At 36.9% G+C, this 16,529-nt stretch overlaps 5 protein-coding genes across 6 annotated transcripts; 2 read left to right on the top strand and 3 right to left on the bottom strand.

Moving 5' to 3' along the window:
- Positions 1–1,233: 1,233 nt before the first annotated feature.
- CYCP1;1 (cyclin p1;1) lies at positions 1,234–3,668 on the bottom strand. Of its 2 annotated transcripts, none has more exons than XM_008237063.2 (3): positions 3,275–3,668; positions 1,838–2,245; positions 1,234–1,712 (listed from the first exon to the last, which is right to left on the bottom strand). In XM_008237063.2, exons 2-3 carry the CDS (start codon positions 2,236–2,238, stop codon positions 1,460–1,462), a joined length of 654 nt encoding a protein of 217 aa, XP_008235285.2. In that variant the 5' UTR covers positions 2,239–2,245; positions 3,275–3,668; the 3' UTR covers positions 1,234–1,459. The 2 variants fall into 2 exon arrangements, with proteins under 2 accessions (XP_008235285.2, XP_008235286.2); XM_008237064.2 differs by having other exon boundaries at positions 3,382–3,667.
- Positions 3,669–5,211: 1,543 nt separating this feature from the next.
- RANGAP1 (RAN GTPase activating protein 1) lies at positions 5,212–8,401 on the top strand. The gene is made up of 2 exons (XM_008237062.3): positions 5,212–5,534; positions 6,552–8,401. The coding sequence occupies exon 2, from the start codon at positions 6,563–6,565 to the stop codon at positions 8,189–8,191; it is 1,629 nt and encodes a 542-aa protein (XP_008235284.2). The 5' UTR covers positions 5,212–5,534; positions 6,552–6,562; the 3' UTR covers positions 8,192–8,401.
- Positions 8,402–8,577: 176 nt separating this feature from the next.
- On the bottom strand, positions 8,578–10,649 carry CSP41A (chloroplast stem-loop binding protein of 41 kDa). The gene is made up of 6 exons (XM_008237061.3): positions 10,172–10,649; positions 9,915–10,036; positions 9,576–9,678; positions 9,356–9,494; positions 9,001–9,278; positions 8,578–8,890 (listed from the first exon to the last, which is right to left on the bottom strand). Exons 1-6 carry the CDS (start codon positions 10,556–10,558, stop codon positions 8,708–8,710), a joined length of 1,212 nt encoding a protein of 403 aa, XP_008235283.2. The 5' UTR covers positions 10,559–10,649; the 3' UTR covers positions 8,578–8,707.
- Positions 10,650–11,656: 1,007 nt separating this feature from the next.
- Positions 11,657–13,438, top strand: LOC103334121 (GRIP/coiled-coil protein). The gene is made up of 5 exons (XM_008237060.2): positions 11,657–11,950; positions 12,061–12,183; positions 12,367–12,579; positions 12,675–12,839; positions 12,945–13,438. The coding sequence occupies exons 1-5, from the start codon at positions 11,720–11,722 to the stop codon at positions 13,251–13,253; spliced, it is 1,041 nt and encodes a 346-aa protein (XP_008235282.2). The 5' UTR covers positions 11,657–11,719; the 3' UTR covers positions 13,254–13,438.
- A 351-nt stretch (positions 13,439–13,789) lies between these two features.
- LOC103334120 (uncharacterized) lies at positions 13,790–16,100 on the bottom strand. Its single transcript, XM_008237059.2, has 5 exons — positions 15,938–16,100; positions 14,795–15,202; positions 14,618–14,695; positions 14,475–14,546; positions 13,790–14,203 (listed from the first exon to the last, which is right to left on the bottom strand). The coding sequence occupies exons 1-5, from the start codon at positions 15,983–15,985 to the stop codon at positions 14,042–14,044; spliced, it is 768 nt and encodes a 255-aa protein (XP_008235281.2). The 5' UTR covers positions 15,986–16,100; the 3' UTR covers positions 13,790–14,041.
- Between the last annotated feature and the right edge of the window lie 429 nt (positions 16,101–16,529).

The following is a 16,529-nucleotide window of genomic DNA, read 5'->3' as shown; positions in this document are numbered from 1 at the left end:
TTACACCAAATTGTCAAAAGGTCGTTTTTCATGAAAATGTTAATATACACTGTACAATAATTAAATTTCAAAACCCTAAACTAAAATCATAGCAATTGAAGAATTAAACTAAGAAGCATAAAAATGTGGATTTTACTCCAAATAAAATTGGCTTCTCTTTCTGGCTTAAGTCGGATTAGCCTATTTTATTTATAAATTTGTATTTTATTTATTCCAAGGCAAAGGTGATGGTTTGATGATACAAGAGAGGAGTTGAATTAGCCCCTAATTGTATTTTGCCATTATGGTCCAATTTTAACCGACAATAGATAAAGGGGTTGTTTCAATTTATTGATTGAGATTCTACGTTATTTACAAAATGTTCAATTTTTTTCCCTTGAGGAGTTTAAGTGTTCTATTTGTGGAATCAAGTTTATTGCAGCTTCTACGTAACTAACAAAATTGACAGTAGCATTTTAGGGGAAGTAAAAGAAAGAAAATCACGCTCATATATGACAGTAATGGTTTTTTACGACGGTTTTTCTTTTTATCTACGGTTTTCGACGGTTCTTGCATTTTTACTGACAATTTATAAACACTTGCAGCGAGAAAAACCGTCGATAATGGTTGCTAAAACGTAGTCTTTACGGCGGCTAAGAAAACCGCCGCTAAATATCGCAACAGAATTTTAATTTCCATCTCCCCTGGACTCAGTGATATTGGGTGGCGCAAAAAGAGCAAAAAGAGGTAAACAACTCCTTTTCAATCTCTTTATAAGTATATGCGCCTATTACATGAAAACAGTACTAAAATTCTCGTCCAATTTTTTACTTGAATACATGTAAATGTCTCAATTAACTAAATGGGATAGCAAAACAATTCAGTGCAAGTTTTCAGTGAAATGCTTTAAAAAACCAAAAAAGAGTAATAAGTAATAACCAATCATAGAAATTAAGCACCAAACGTCAACATTTAGGCAAAACAATGTTCTTTGCTAGCTCTAATTGTTTATTTATTTATTTAACAGGACAACAAACAAATTGTCGTTTATGATATTTGAATTCAGAAATTTTTAAGAAACATGACTGATAATCATTATCGTCAAAGACATGTCGTTTGGATTGCTGTGCTTAATTTTTTTTTTTTTAAAAAAAACTTTTTAATTTTTTGTTACCTACCAAAGTGTTTGATAAAGTATTGAAAGCCTGCTTATTTAAGAATGTGAAGTGGTTGCATACTTGCAACCAACCAAAATGGAAAACTCACTGCACACTCTTTCTTACCCATAAAGTTGAATAATCTGTTTCTTACAATTTAAGAAATGGAAACCAAAACTCTGCACAAAACGAAAGTGAGATACTAGAGTTATTGTTCATTGAAGTGCTTTTAGTGGCTTACAAGCCAAACAATCAGATACTTTCTAATTCAATCGCAATTCAGAAAAATCGTGTAATAAAACGTTGAGATGATATTGGCATTGTCATCTTGCAACTGTAGGAGCACAAGTTGAATCGTCTTTGTTGGACCAATTCTCTTTGATCCCACAGGCTTGGATCGAACGTTCAATCTGGAGCCCTGCAGCTTCCTTTTCCAACTGAGAACAATATCTCTTAAATGTCTCTATGCTAACTTGAAGCCTGAAATCTATAGTAAACAAGAACTTCATTTCCAACCTATTCAACTCACTTGTGCTCACTCCTCCCACTTTGGCATAGTATGCATTGTTGAAGAATCTGCAAAAACCATGTTAAATGCTTATTGTCAGAAGCTGGTGCTGAAGGGAAACGGAGAAAAACCATTACGAAACAATTTCCCTGAAAAACGATGGAGTATATCTAATTCTGAGAATAGTACTTACGCGTCATCAATAAACTTCGCTGCTAGCATTACACTTGTTATCAGAAGCCGGTGAACATTGAAAGAAGTTAAAAGGACTTCTGTGCACTGGATAAATCTGTCCACATAGATCTGTGCAACAACGAAGCATGATGGGCTACAGCCAGAGTATTTAAAGATGCGATCAACATATTGCCGAATGCTCAAAGTGGGTGCTCGTAAACCATGAAATATGGTCATGACTTCTTTAATGTCCGTTGCCTCCAATAGCATCTCATTCTTTTGAACACATCTCTCAAGAAGTGATGAGAGAGGTGACAGAACCCGAGGGATTTTCATAACTCCTTTTGCCGATTCCTTTAGCCCCAAATGGCAGTAAACATCCGAGCCTACGTTTTCATTGTCAAGTGCCAAAGTTCCCATATTTGACCTGCAAAGTAAAACATTGATTAACAAAAATGAACTAGTAAGCTGGCATGCCCCTGCATTTTGTAGTCCAAATCCAATACATGATAGATGCTCTACAATTTTGGTATGACAGGAACTTTCATTGAACACACAATGCAGCGTTTGTGGTACACATTGTGAAGGACTAAGAAAAGCAATTCTTGGGTAGTATTCTAATTTGCATTGAAAATACTAAGACAAAAGTACTAAAGAGCATTTTTACCCAAAAAATTCTTATTCCTCAAATATTTCTAAAATTGGCTTATAAATCTTAAATATATGCTCCTTTTATTAATTATAGGAATTGAATACTGTCTAAATCTAGATCATTCAGTACAGTTGTGGCTCAGTTCTACTTATTTTCAGGGCCTTTTCTCTTAAGATTCTAGGTTTTCCTTATATGATATGAAACTCATTCTCACTTTGGCATTTATTATGACTGAAGTAGAGATCTATCTGATCGTATGTTATTTCAAGATTGTAGGGAGGCAATTCATGCACAAAATTGCTCCCCCAAAAGAATTCACAGACCATTTTCACAAATGGAAACCTGTCTATTGGCATTGCTACGCAATACATTGATGTTCTATCTGCTCATGAACTAACAGTGAAAATTCCTACTAAAAATATGAACTTCAGCAGAACCAAACGTGCAAATAGATGAAGCTGATACTGATAAATCATCAAATGCTCCACTAAATGAAGCCCATAAAAAAAAAAAAAATCTCATAGAACACAAGGATTTGAAGTCATATAATCAATTATCCAAAAAGAAAACAGTTGGCAGTAATTAAAAGAATAGAATTAGACAGACCCAGAACAGTAAATCAAGAAATTCAACAAACTATGAACAGCCCACATCATATCTGACCAGTAAACAGAAAAAGGATAAACCTTTTTTCATCAAATCCCAACCCAGAAGATACAAGATCGAAATCCAAATCAAGAAATGGAAGCAATGCCATAACATATAAAGAAGAAGATTACAAAGAAGGATATGGGGATAACTTACAAAGATCCTTCTTAATAAGGAGCTATCTTTATTGTCTTTTCTTGTTGCTTCACCCACATGAAAATAAGCACAAGGAAAAACAAAGAAGGTACACTGAACACACAGACCTCACTATCTCAACTCTTGGAGTTCCTTTCTTCTCTCTGGCGCCATATCCTCTTTTATGCACATTTCTGCTGCATAGGGTCAGAGAAACAGAGAGAGAGAGAGGGAGAAAAAGAGCTTTGCTTTCTCTATGAAATCCCCAAGACCAAGGCTACTCTTTCCCTCTCTCTCTCTTCACATGGAATATCTCTTTTTTTTTCCTTCTTCTTTTGTTAGCAACACAAGTTCATACTCTCTCTGGCCCTAAAACAAGTTGTCGGTGTGTACTCCACACCAGTTTTTAAATGAAGAGTGGGCAAGGGCTTCTTATTATTCTTGCCTTCACGGTGGTTAAGTGGGCCCCCACCCAAGCCACCTTTCTTTTTCCTTTCCACCGCAAAGCAAGGGATGCACCTATTTTTTCTAAAAAATAAAACATGATATTTTCAATTACTCTAAATTATTATAATTTATCATAAATAATCAAATCCGTGTATAAAAGGAAGGATACGTTAATTCGGAGGATTCGAAATTGAGTACAAGGGAACGAATACACCTAACCACATTTGCGTTAATTAGCCTTCCATCCCAAAGAGTAATTTTCTCCATAAAGATTAATAAAGCTTAGATATGAACTTCCGAAAGGTGCAAGATCCTATAGATTATATGATATACATTTATCTGGCAACAAAATAAAAGATGATATACATTTCTTAATTGCCTACTTAATAATTAATATATATGCAAAATGTTTATAATTGAGCAAGAAGTGACAGTCTAACTTATGCTTGAGCCATCTGAAATCCATTATGTCATCCTCATATTTTTTCCTTATCGTACATGATGATCATTGTGCATATTAATTAAGAGTATCCTTTACTTATAAAAAAGAAGAAGAATAAATCCAAAATTCTTAAATATTTTATTTTTTCCGTTAATAATGCCACAACATAGGACATGACACCTTTAAGTGGTCACTTGTGATGATAATGACTGGCAACCAGAATACATGAACCCCATTATTTATTTTTTAAAAAAGATGAGTAGAAAGGTGTGGATCTTGATTAATCTCAATTGTTAATCAAAGTCCAAATAACGCTTTTGATAATGCATTATTTCCAGGGCGGTGATTGGATTTTCTTCCTTTTTTTTTTCTGTCTTGCACAGTTGATTTGACCACACCAAATACTTAGTTCAAGTAAGAAGCAATTGGATGATTGCGCCATGGGACTATTTTTATTCATTCATCATTCAAACAATTATATGAATGAAGTTTTTGTGTGAAGAAATTACTTGTTACGGGAATATATTTCACTCCTCACTCTAAGAGTGAGTCAGAGAAATGAGAGATTTATCACGCGACAAACAAAAATGAATGAAATAAAGAAATGATAGATATATCCTTAACCTGCAAATTTGGATGACATTTGACATTCGAAATCCGGATTGGCAGAGGATGAGAGGACAAAGTGAAGAGGATTAATATAATTGTGGATTTGTTGGCATCCCAATTAGTCTACTCCGAGTGAAGCTAAAATTCCTGCATAACTTGCTCTTTCATTATTGAACCTGTCCAAATTACAGCTGGCATCTGTCTCTTCCGGCAGCATAAGAAATTTGGAATGTCATGAGCAGCTAAATTTTGTCGGTGGACGTCGATCCAAATTTATTTATAGTGTGGGCCAAATGTACGGCCTAAGTCCAATATCTAAGCCCACCTCCGCATCCAAGGCCCAATTCAAATGCGACATGGCAATGGCATGACCAAAAACGTAAATAAGTGGAAAACTAGGGGCGTTGTTTTTTGTTCGGAGAAAAAGATCGCGTCGTAAATTTCACGCTTCGCTCTCATTTTTTTAAAGTTGGAAGATTTGGGTGTGTTTTCTCATGATTTCCCTCCAATTCCCAATTGCCCCCGCACGCACTCTTCTTTTGATTTTTCTAATTCATTGTGGCATATGATGATATGATTGCTCTGAGCCACACACTCTAAAACCCCCAGATTTGATTCGTTTCCCAGACAATTTTCATTTTCCCGGAAAATCTAAAAACTCATCCAGATACAAAAGTTTCCTTTTACTTTCTTATCCCTCGCCGTCTCTTTTTGCTCTTCAATTTCTAGGGTTTGCTTTCGCTCCTTTCTGTTTCCCGAGAACAGAGTCGTGATTTGCTCCAGGTACTGTATTTCTTTGTATAACTCTGTATGTTTCGTGTGTAGAAAAAGAAATGATGATCTTTTACCATTTTGCTGTTTGGATGAGCGGTTATGATTGAGATGTCGATTTTTATTTTCTCGCTGTTTCTTAAGAGCCAAACAGGGAAATTTGTGGTTTTTACTCTGCAATTCTAATGTTAACCGAAGTGACTTTTGATTTCCTTTGATCTATGCTATTATCTTTTACAAGATTTAGCGTTCTTTTTATATCCGACGAATCTTTAATTTGTCTTCACAAGAATTCTGAGTTAGATTTCTGTTTCGGAATTGCAACTTGAAGTTTTTGTATATTCAATGAGCGTGATAAGATGGTTCAACTTAGGTACATTGTTAACATAAGTTCTTGTATTTTCCTGTAAAGAAAATAACAGATATTTATGGTATTCTTGTCATATATTTGGTTTCCAATTTATATTGTTGCTTTTGGTGATAGTGGACTTCTAGACCCGTACCAGTAGTCAACTGGATGAACTTTCGTCACATTTCTGATAAAAATGTTCACGTGAATTAAGAGTATCTTTTGTTGCTCTAATGAATTGTACAATTGGATTTTAAGATACTTTGTCAGGAGTTCAACAGTTTTAATATTCTCTGGGTTTTTCTTATAATTTGTGTGATTTTGTAAAGGACCTGCTATTATGCTTATCTTTGTGTGGATGGAGGAGGGTATGCCTCACTGATAGAGTGGTTTTGTATTCCTGAAAATTTTCTATTTTGAACATTACAAGGTTTGAATTTGAACAACCATGTTTAATTTATATTTCTTGTTTCAATAGGAGTATATTTGATGGTCATTGCTAGTGGATTTTTATTGATATTGCGTTCCAAATTACTGCTTGAATCACTTGATTTTCTGTGAATGTGGTTATTTGTATTTTTGGTTGTTGAGATCACCTTGGGTCGCTTCCCTTTATTACTTTTAAATGTAAATGTGCTTTGATCATTTTAGATTATTATAAATTCGGTGCATGGTTCCAGGTCACTTTGGCATGGATTCTCAAGCACAAACTTTCCACCAGCGCTCAGTGTCTATCAAACTATGGCCCCCGAGCCAGAGCACCAGGATACTGCTTGTAGAACGAATGACCAAGAATTTCATCACTCCATCCTTTTTGTCTAGAAAGTATGGTCTGCTCAGTAAAGAAGAGGCCGAGGAGGATGCCAAGCAAATAGAAAATATAGCTTTTGCAGCTGCTGACCAACATTTTGAGAAGGAACCATATGGTGATGGAAGTTCAGCAGTTCAAATTTATGCTAAAGAGTCCAGTAAGCTTATGCTGGAAGTTCTCAAAAGAGGGCCCAAAGTAAAGGAACATGGAGAGGTGATGCAATATGAGAAAGACACTGCTACCCATGGAAGTGTCTTTGATATATCTGGGAGTCGCCGGTCCTTTATTGATGCTGAGGAGGCCGTGGAACTGTTAAAACCATTAAGGGATCATGGAAAATTGTATACCAAGATATGTTTTAGCAATAGAAGCTTTGGTCTGGATGCAGCCCATGTTGCTGAGCCAATCTTAACATCTATCAAAGATCAATTGAAAGAAGTAGACCTGTCAGATATTATTGCAGGAAGGTCAGAAACAGAAGCTCTTCAAGTCATGAATATATTTTCTTCAGCCCTGGAAGGATGTGTTTTGAGGTATCTCAATCTTTCAGACAATGCCATGGGTGAAAAGGGTGTCAATGCATTTGGGTCACTCCTGAGGTCACAAACTAATCTAGAGGAACTTTATTTGATGAATGATGGCATATCAGAAGAAGCTGCAAGAGCAGTTTCTAAGTTTATCCCATCCACTGAGAAGCTTAGGGTCCTTCACTTTCACAACAATATGACTGGAGATGAGGGGGCAATTGCCATCTCTGACATGGTAAAACGTTCACCTCTCTTGGAGGATTTTCGTTGTTCTTCCACAAGGGTGGGCTCCGAAGGGGGCATAGCTTTAGCTGAAGCACTTGGGACATGTTCCCATCTGAAGAAGCTTGATTTGCGTGACAACATGTTTGGAGTACAATCTGGGATTGCTCTGAGTAAATCTCTATCTGCTTTTGCAGATCTTACTGAAATTTACCTGAGTTACCTTAACTTAGAAGATAAAGGAACAGAAGCCCTTGCTAATTCTCTTAAAGAGTCTGCACCCTCACTTGAGGTTTTGGAAATGGCGGGAAATGACATTACAGCCAGATCGGCTGCTGCTTTAGCAACCTGTATAGCAGCGAAACAATTCATTACCAGGTTAAACTTGTCTGAGAATGAACTGAAGGATGAAGGTGCGATTTTGATCAGCAAAGCAGTTGCAGAGGGTCATGGTCAGTTAACTGAGGTTGACTTGAACACAAATTCAATTAGAAGGGCTGGAGCAAGGGCGTTGGCACAGGCTGTTGTGCACAAACCTGGGTTCAAGTTGCTGAACATAAATGCTAATTTCATATCAGATGAGGGGATTGATGAGGTAAGGGAGATTTTTAAGAATTCACTGAATGTGCTTGGGCCTTTGGATGAGAACGACCCTGAAGGAGAAGATCTTGATGAGGAGGCTGAAGAGGATGCTGATAATGAGGTTGATTTGGAATCAAAGCTTAAGGGCCTTGAAATCAAGCAAGAAGAGAATAACTGATACATGCAGTTTGCTGCCTTTTGTTAATTTGATTTTAAAACTTGTTCAGATTCCAACTTTTCTGATTAGCTAGATTGTTTCCATATGAGCTATTTCAGCGGTTTTTAAGCCATGGTGAAATAGATCGGTTGTTGTAGACTAGGCTCGTTATTTGAAACATTCAACATTCGAGAGTCTAGCTAGTTGTATGCTCTCGTGTCCCTGTTACTTTAGTTGCTGGCAGCCAGTTTTCTGGTTATGTATGCAAAACTGGGTCAGCTGAGTAGAGTACTGGTTGAGGTACATGGCTACATATATTTTGAATTCAGATCTCCAATTTCAATTTCTTTTGTCTGAAAAAAAAGATTTACAGAATCAAGATTAATTAAAGGTAGAGGCAGGTAATATAGGTCCGTCCACTTGATTTACATTGTTTCTTCATTTTTTATTAAGCATTTCAAATTATTTAGTAAGTTGCTTCCCGGTGAAAGAATATCACATAGGATATGAGATACAAGAAACAAAAATTGAACTTTATCACACTGCTACTGGAACTTTAAGGGACTCAATTATCTTGTCATCTAACTCAAATTTGATGGTTTTCTTGTCTCTCCCGATCTTTAAGTACTCTTCAAATCGCTCCTTCAAGTCTTCGGTGAGGTTCGTGGTAGATTTCCATCCTAGAATTTCCTTCGCAGCTCTTGGTTCTGCATAGAAGTGCTGCAAAGTAGGCGAAAAATTTAACTCATTGCAACACAACAATGTCAAAAGTACAAAGAAACTGCATGATCAGTTAGAAGTGCCCTCTTTGGATCAAGACAATTTATTACCATGTTCCGGAATGGAAAAGCTTTCTTTGCATCAACTCCAGCAGCTTTTGGATCATAATGCACTATGTTAACAGGGCGTCCAGCAGCTTGAGCACAAAGTTTTGCCAATCCATCGAGGGTCACAGCACGATCACTTACACAGTTGAAAATGTTACTAGATGCAGCGTCGGGGTTCTCAACGGCTAGGGTAAGCATAGAGGACAAGTCCCTAACATGGGAGATGTTGGTAAGTTGCAATCCGGAACCAGGGATTGGAACTGGTCTGTCCCTCAAAATTCCTGCACAGAAAATATCATGAAACAACATAGTAATATATTATGAACTATCAGAAAAGTGCTTAATACTATCTACTTACGATCGAAGAACCACTCCTCGCAATCTTTGTTGTTGCCGGAACCTAGCATGTATTGTGGGCGAAATATTGCCCAACTACCAAATATCTCTGCAATGTACTTCTCTACTGCAACATGACTAGCATCAGCTTTAACAACATCCTGCCATAATGAAGGTTTTAGTTCACCACTAAAGCAATGAGGTCTTAGTTGAATGCAAGAGGAATTAGAGAAAAAATATACCCCTTCAACATGAGGTGGCTCCTCAGTTGGCTTGTAAATTCCAGCACTGCTGATGTACAGGAATTGCTTCACACCAGAACTCTTGGCCCAATCTGCCACAGGCCTATGTGAAAATTACAAAGATTTGTTTAGTTTCCAATCAAGCCCCCCAAATCAAAGCCAAAGTTCAATCTAAAAAAGGGTTTGAAATTTATAAATTTAAAAAACAAAAAGAAAAAAAAAGAATTGTAAGCAAAATGCAGAGAGAACAGAGTCGCACCATATTTGAACATTTAGACAGCATAGCATACAAAAGCTACCCCAATTGAAATTGAGTTTTAGAGAATCAAAACAACCGACCTCACAGTGTCCAAATCTTTGCCATTGTTTTCCAACACAACATCAAATGCTGTTCCTTCCAAAATCTTTCCAATCTCCGCAGGTTCTCCCCACACAGTCTTCCCTCCAGCACTTACAATTTCCTAAAAGAAAAAGTATTCAAATCACCCAAAAGTTCCAACCATAAGTAGGAAAAATCCCACTTTGAAAATTCAATTAGAAAGAGATATAAACATGTGGAACAAATTTTGCAGTGAAAAAATGTGGAAAATATTAACTGAGAATCTGCTAAATGGGGGCTTCTTCATCTTGTCTGAGCTCTCTTCACCAACAGTCAATATGGTGACTTCATGGCCAGAACCCAGAAGCTCTTTTGCAAAGTAGAATCCAATCACTGCGTGCCCACCACCATTTGTATTCACTATCAGGACCTTTTTCTTCTCTCCAGCACTTGCCTTGATACTGAAGGAACAACGGTTGAAGCGCCTGGAAATTGCAGGGTACGCGACAGAAGAATGAGAAATAGAGAGAGAAGAGGAGAGAGTAGAGAAGTGGGAGGAGGAGGAGAGAGAGAGGCGTGGAAGATGAGAGAGAGAAGGTGGAACAAGGTTGGAGGGTGTAGAGGAAAAGAGCACAGAGGGTGATGATGAAGTAAGAGTGGCCATCGAGTACGAGCCTGTGACTGATTGTATGAGAACCAGCAATTCTTAGTACAAGATAAAGAAACCGAATGATTTTTTTGTTTTTTGGATCGGATTTTCCTTTTTTCAGCTCATTAAATACACATGTAGCTAATGAAAAATGAAAAGGATAGGATAGGAATTTAAAAGTAAAGGCTTTTTATCCCAATGGTCCTTGTACTATGTCAAACTTCGTTATACCCTTCATGACTCGCTTAGGAATAACCGATTCTTGGGGGCCAATCTTGTTTAAATTAAAGATAATGTTGTCAAATTTGGTGTTGGAGGGGGTCATGGAGGGGTGGGGAAAATTGGGACGAGGGGTGGCTGAGGGCTTGGGTCGTCGAGGGAAGGGCGGGGGAGGAGGGATCGAGGGGAGAGGGGAGTAATGGCGGGTAAGAGTAATTTGACAATATTCTTAAATTGTAACACAATTTTGGACGAATTTGGTGTTGTTGATGACATTAATGTGTCATACAAGTGACTGATGATATCATTATTAATTTTGAAGTTTAGATACCGTTAGCGACAAAAAACCAAAAGTAAAAAAGAATTATGATGATCAAATAACTTCCAAAATGTAATTCCATCGTGGAAAATAAAAAGATAAAAGATAGTTAAGAAGACATACAAAAATATATATGAGTTTAGAGCGTGTTAGGTTGATGATCTTAAAACTACAATTTTCAATTTAAACAAATTATTCACAATCTTTGTTTGATCTAAATAGATCATTCATGATCTTTTTCGATTTAAATAGATCATTCACAATAATTTATAATTTCACTCACATTATAACACGTGTTGGTTTAGAAGTTATAATTTAAAGTGTCATATTAATGGTTATATAGGTGTGAAATTTGAAAATATGATAACACCTTATGGATGCAACATAGTTAGTGTCCCACACAATAATTCCTCTCTCCTAACCTAAAAAGCCACCTCACTTTAGTCAAGATAGAAACAGGAGAAAGTAGTGGATCAGATCCACTTTGAGTTGAGATCAATAATAAATAAAATAATTGAAATAGATTTTATAACGTTGGCTTTCGGCGCATCTATATATACAATATTAAATCAAGCCCACCATCACAAGCTCCTCCAAAATCCCAAAAACTAGCCGTTACTTTTCCTCTGTTCTCTCGAATGGGAGCTTCAGTGGATACGCCATCACCTACCCACCTGAACCACAAGGCTACAAGCTTATTCATGGCTTCTTCTTCTTCTTCTTCTTCTCCTCTGTTCAGTCCCTCCTCAGATAAGCGCTTTTGGAGCTCTCTCCGCAGCCGGATCGACACTCTTCTCGACGATCCCAGCTCCAAAATCCCAACTGCCCAAAACCCACCAAATGCTGATCCCTCTCTACCAGTTCAAATCGTGAGTGTCTCCTTTTACTCTTTGTTCTTGATTTCACTGTAAATTTTGCTTCTGGCCCAAAATGGGTTTTCTGTTTTGTTGTTAATTTAATTTCTTTTTTCTGTTAAAAGAATGTTGGAGGATTGAAGCGTGCAAAAGCAACGAAGGAAGACTCGTTGCTTTTGATGAGAGGCTTTGACTCCATAGCTCACACTTTGTCTCAGCTGTCCAACACTTTAGAGACTGCTCTTCAGGTAAAGTTCTATCCTTCCTGCAGACGGCTGAAAATTTGAACTTCTTGTTAATTTGTTCACAGTAAAAAGTGCATGCAAGATCTGAGTTTTGAAATTTGCTTTTCATTGCCTGAACTGTAGAAGTTTTTCAAAACCAGATGTGATTTGAGCTTATGCGACTTTCTTTGTTTGCCGTGTTTATAGGGAGCCAACGATCTAGCTAAGCCACCCACATTAACAGAGATATTCCATGGCCACCTCAACAAATCTGAGAGTAAAGAGAAGGACACAGAAGATCCCCATGTAGGACTGAAAAGGAAGTTTGACAACAGCCATTGCTCAGAGGAACAAGGAGACGATTCAAAAAAGGAAAATGAGCAAGACCCCCAAGATGGGAAGCTGAAGAAAGCTAAAAATGTAGGTTTCGCTTCTTTTTGTTCAGTGTGAAAATCTTTGATGGGACTTTCTTAGCTGCCTACTTTGAGTTGATTGCTAATTGTGTGCCTCCACAGCTTGCAATTTCTATGGCAACCAAAGCAGCTTCGTTTGCCAGGGAACTGAAGTCAATAAGGTCGGATTTATGCTTTATGCAAGAGCGCTGTGCTCTGCTGGAGGAGGAGAACAGGAGGCTCCGAGATGGATTGCATAAAGGGTTGAGGCCTGATGAAGATGATCTGGTGAGACTTGTGTGTTTCGATTGTTCCCAATGGATATTTTCTGATATGAGATAACATTTGCACAACATTAATCAATCTCTTGTGGAATATTTGATGTTGATATAGGTGAGGCTTCAATTGGAGGCACTGCTAGCTGAGAAATCAAGATTAGCAAATGAAAATGCAAATCTTGTTAGGGAAAACCAATGCCTCAATCAACTTGTGGAGTACCACCAGCTAACCTCCCATGACCTCTCTGCTTCATATGAACAAGTTATACAAGGGTTGTGCTTAGACTTCTCGTCTCCACCACGACCGATAGCAGAAGAGGCAAATGAAGATGATGGTGATAATGAAGTTTCTCAAACACCCCAAACCAATCTTTTTGGCTTCTCTGACCCTCGTGATGATGTGTGTTCTCACGAAGATCATTAGAATGGTTTTACAGTTTGTTTCTTTCGGATTTGGAATTAACCTTTACTGATGTAAATTTTGTTCTGTTAAAATAAGTTACTACTACTCAGCAACAAATATGAATATAGCAAAATTGTTGTGCGTCTGTTAGATGCATAGCATGGCAAATGTCATAATTTATCAACCCAGATCCAGGGATTTCCAAATAGGCGATCTCAATGGAAATGAATTTTTTTTTAATTTTTTTTCTTTCCTGGACTCTATTTTCCCCTACTCAGATTATATAGTAGGTGATTCCAAAGGAGAGTAACTAAAACCCTATATAGTATATATGGTCCCTGTGAGACCCATAAAGAGTTCTAAGAAAAAGTTTTCAATCCCACTTCATGGAGCACAAAACAAGGGTCGATGAGCCAGATTGTAGTAAGAAAAGGCAGCTTACCATACCTAAACCAGCTCGCGGAAAAGATTGACAAAAAAACTAGATCTTTAGGGAAGGAATATTATACATCTTAACTGTTATAATCAAATCATAAACTTCAATCACACAGCACTGCTAATCATAGAATAAGCTTGAGAACGTTAGATTAACTTCTAATTCTTAACAAACCAAAGTCAGACTTCAAAGTTCAACAACCAAACAGATATCATATGAACAACCGAGTACTGAGTGCTTAAACCATCAGTAACATGCCCTTCAATGTTCTAACAAAATAAAGCTAGTTCCCAAACTAACAAGTTACAATTTTTTTATACAAAGACTGCTAAGCCAATCATATCAACCATTGTCCTCAGTTCCTTTCATTGCTTTAGGACTGTTTCTTTCTTTTAGCTGCATACTTGCGATCTCGAGCTTCTTGGGGAGATGAGACATTTACAACTCTTTGAGTAGCTTTTGATAAAGCTGAGACCAAAATCACATCCTTCATTTTCTCCATCACTCCAGAAAATGCACAAGTCCCTTTCTCATACTACAACCAACCAAAGAAAAAATGACAATCAAGAATCAAGCATTGGTCCACGTCATTTACAACTCTTACATGCAAAACAATCCTTTCCCTTTCTTTGAATGGTGTTATAAACTGCTATTTGTTAATGACAGCCTATGATTTATACTTTAGATATTACTAAAAGTGACAAAACCCACAATGACCCCAAAAGAAAGATGCACAAACCATAAAGTGGACAAATTATCCAAATCCTAAATGATATGGAAATTCAAGGTAGCATAATTTTTCTTACCCCTTCAAGTTGGCCAAGAGCTACTTCCAACTTCATAGAAAGCTCATGGTTTTCATTTTTCAAAGCCTCAATCTGCATATGTAAAGAAATGTTATAGCCCTTGAAAAAAAGATAGATAGTTCTTCACGATAAATGAAAATAACCTTCATTTGGGAGTTTATATACAAGCTTTTGTATCCTGACTCTGGAGATTTAGAAAAGACGGGGCTTCTCTTCTTTGCCTGATTACACAACCCCAATAAATTGTTTGAATAAGCAACACAAATTAATATATGCAAGTAAACATCAAACTCTTATAATCCCCAGAGCAAGATGACTACCTTTGAGTTCTGTGTTTCCACTAATTGTATAAGATGATCAATTTTTTCTTCCATGCTTTTCTCACCCAAGGTTGGTTGTTCCTCCAAAAGAGGTTGCTCCTCTTCCACCATCTCCTCTTCCATCGCACTATCACTAATGTTTTCAATCACGGGCTCAATGTTCTGGTTTTGAACAGGCATATTACAGTTTCGAATGCGTAAAGATCGCCTAACAACAGAATTGAGCTGCTTCGGTCTTTTTTTTGAATGAGAGGATTTGGTAGATTTTTCTTGCATCATATGCATTGAGTTAGTTTTCTCCAGCGGAGGGCTTGCGTTTTCATGTTGCTGGTCCATTTGTTCTGAAGAAGGATTTGGCCCCTCAGGTTGTGGTTCCTCAGTTTCAGATGATGGTTGTGTGGCTTTAGGCTTTGAATTGAAGACCATAATCATGTATTAGTAAAATTAACCATAATTAAACAATTCAATTTAGTATATGCAGATTATAATAGTTAAAGAATATGAAGAAGGGCCCTCTGTAAGACAATTTATCTTTCAAAAAATAATACACATAATTTCTGTAAAGCATTCTTTTATTTCTGTTTTACCCAACAAATTAAAGCAAGAACTTCCATTAAAATGTCTAGTGTCTCACCAAGCAAAGCATAGATATGAATACTCCAAACAAAATAAGACTATTAGCATTCCTCATTTAGCCTATCTACCATTCCAAACTGAATATAGCATAATCTTTATGCTCTCAAAATGTGGAGTGCAAGAAGATGAAGAGTAGTGTCAATAGAGCCGGCTAAAATACATAACATTTTATAATCAAAACAAGGATGCCTCAAATACATAAATCAACTTGTTTGTAATTCAGAGAAACGCATCTCTGTCTTTAATATATACAAAACCCTAAATCCACTCTACGAGTAAACACAATAAACAAACAGAAAAGAAAAAATCTTTTAACCATGAAAGGAAAAACAAAAATCAGAAGAAACGCATGGTGCAGCAATACAACCAACCAATAAAGCAACATATGTTATATTGTACAATGGGTTTAGAAAAAACAAAAGAAGAAGAAAAAAGCTTCAGCCTTTGTTGAAAAGAAATAAAATGCTGGTTAAGCAAAACAAAGATGAAAGTTAAAAAGGAGTTCACCGTATGAACCGTTCCTTCCTTCCTTGAAGCATTTGGTCTCCTACCCATCTCTCTCTGTAACTCTCAAATACAGAGCTTGCTCTTGTGTCTGTTCTGTTCTGCTAGTGTGATCAAAAGAGGAAGCGTCTTTTACTCTCTGCTAGCTGCGTCTTTTACTCTCTGCTAGCTGCTCCCATTGAATGTCCTTGGAAACGTGCAAGAACCAAAGGGTAATTTCCTTCGTAATGTTCGAGGCTTCATCAATCTTCACCGTTCAATTTGTTGCCTATTTTGAATCGCTCAATATGGCCCTCTGTTTTCTCACCGTACCATTTAGCGCCCTTTTACCGTTTTCACCATCTTCAACCCAAATGGAGTTAAATCCAAAATTTTCCCCTTTAAAATACAACTATTCACAGACACACATACTATGAACAAATAATTGTGTATTTATGTACTTTAGGATGATTTTGAGGTTAGATTAGTTAATTACCATTTTGGTCGTTGGATTTTTTTATAAGGTTATATTTAATCAGAAAAAATCATGGTCATTTGAGGGGAGGAAAATGTTTAAGTTCTGATTTAAGAAAAAAACGAAGCAAACAAGTGACAC

Source organism: Prunus mume, linkage group LG6 (assembly GCF_029339155.1).
Source record: "Prunus mume cultivar Tortuosa linkage group LG6, ASM2933915v1, whole genome shotgun sequence".
Taxonomy (NCBI): Eukaryota; Viridiplantae; Streptophyta; class Magnoliopsida; order Rosales; family Rosaceae; genus Prunus; species Prunus mume.
This window is presented reverse-complemented; position numbering and strand designations above follow the sequence as displayed.

What these genes read in the sequence shown, in the direction of transcription:
- RANGAP1 (XM_008237062.3), top strand. Translation starts at nt 6,563, where the DNA reads ATGGATTCTCAAGCACAAACTTTCCACCAGCGCTCAGTGTCTATCAAA.
- CSP41A (XM_008237061.3), bottom strand. Translation starts at nt 10,558, where the DNA reads ATGGCCACTCTTACTTCATCATCACCCTCTGTGCTCTTTTCCTCTACA. An exon ending in CCCCATTTAGCAGATTCTCA is followed by an intron (nt 10,037 to 10,171) that starts GTTAATATTTTC and finishes TTTTTCTTTTAG; the next exon opens with GAAATTGTAAGTGCTGGAGG. An exon ending in AGCCACCTCATGTTGAAGGG is followed by an intron (nt 9,495 to 9,575) that starts GTATATTTTTTC and finishes TCATTATGGCAG; the next exon opens with GATGTTGTTAAAGCTGATGC.
- LOC103334121 (XM_008237060.2), top strand. Translation starts at nt 11,720, where the DNA reads ATGGGAGCTTCAGTGGATACGCCATCACCTACCCACCTGAACCACAAG. An exon ending in CTTTAGAGACTGCTCTTCAG is followed by an intron (nt 12,184 to 12,366) that starts GTAAAGTTCTAT and finishes CCGTGTTTATAG; the next exon opens with GGAGCCAACGATCTAGCTAA. An exon ending in AGCTGAAGAAAGCTAAAAAT is followed by an intron (nt 12,580 to 12,674) that starts GTAGGTTTCGCT and finishes GTGCCTCCACAG; the next exon opens with CTTGCAATTTCTATGGCAAC.
- LOC103334120 (XM_008237059.2), bottom strand. Translation starts at nt 15,985, where the DNA reads ATGGGTAGGAGACCAAATGCTTCAAGGAAGGAAGGAACGGTTCATACG. An exon ending in TGGAAACACAGAACTCAAAG is followed by an intron (nt 14,696 to 14,794) that starts GTAGTCATCTTG and finishes TTGTGTAATCAG; the next exon opens with GCAAAGAAGAGAAGCCCCGT. An exon ending in CTCTTGGCCAACTTGAAGGG is followed by an intron (nt 14,204 to 14,474) that starts GTAAGAAAAATT and finishes GGTTGGTTGTAG; the next exon opens with TATGAGAAAGGGACTTGTGC.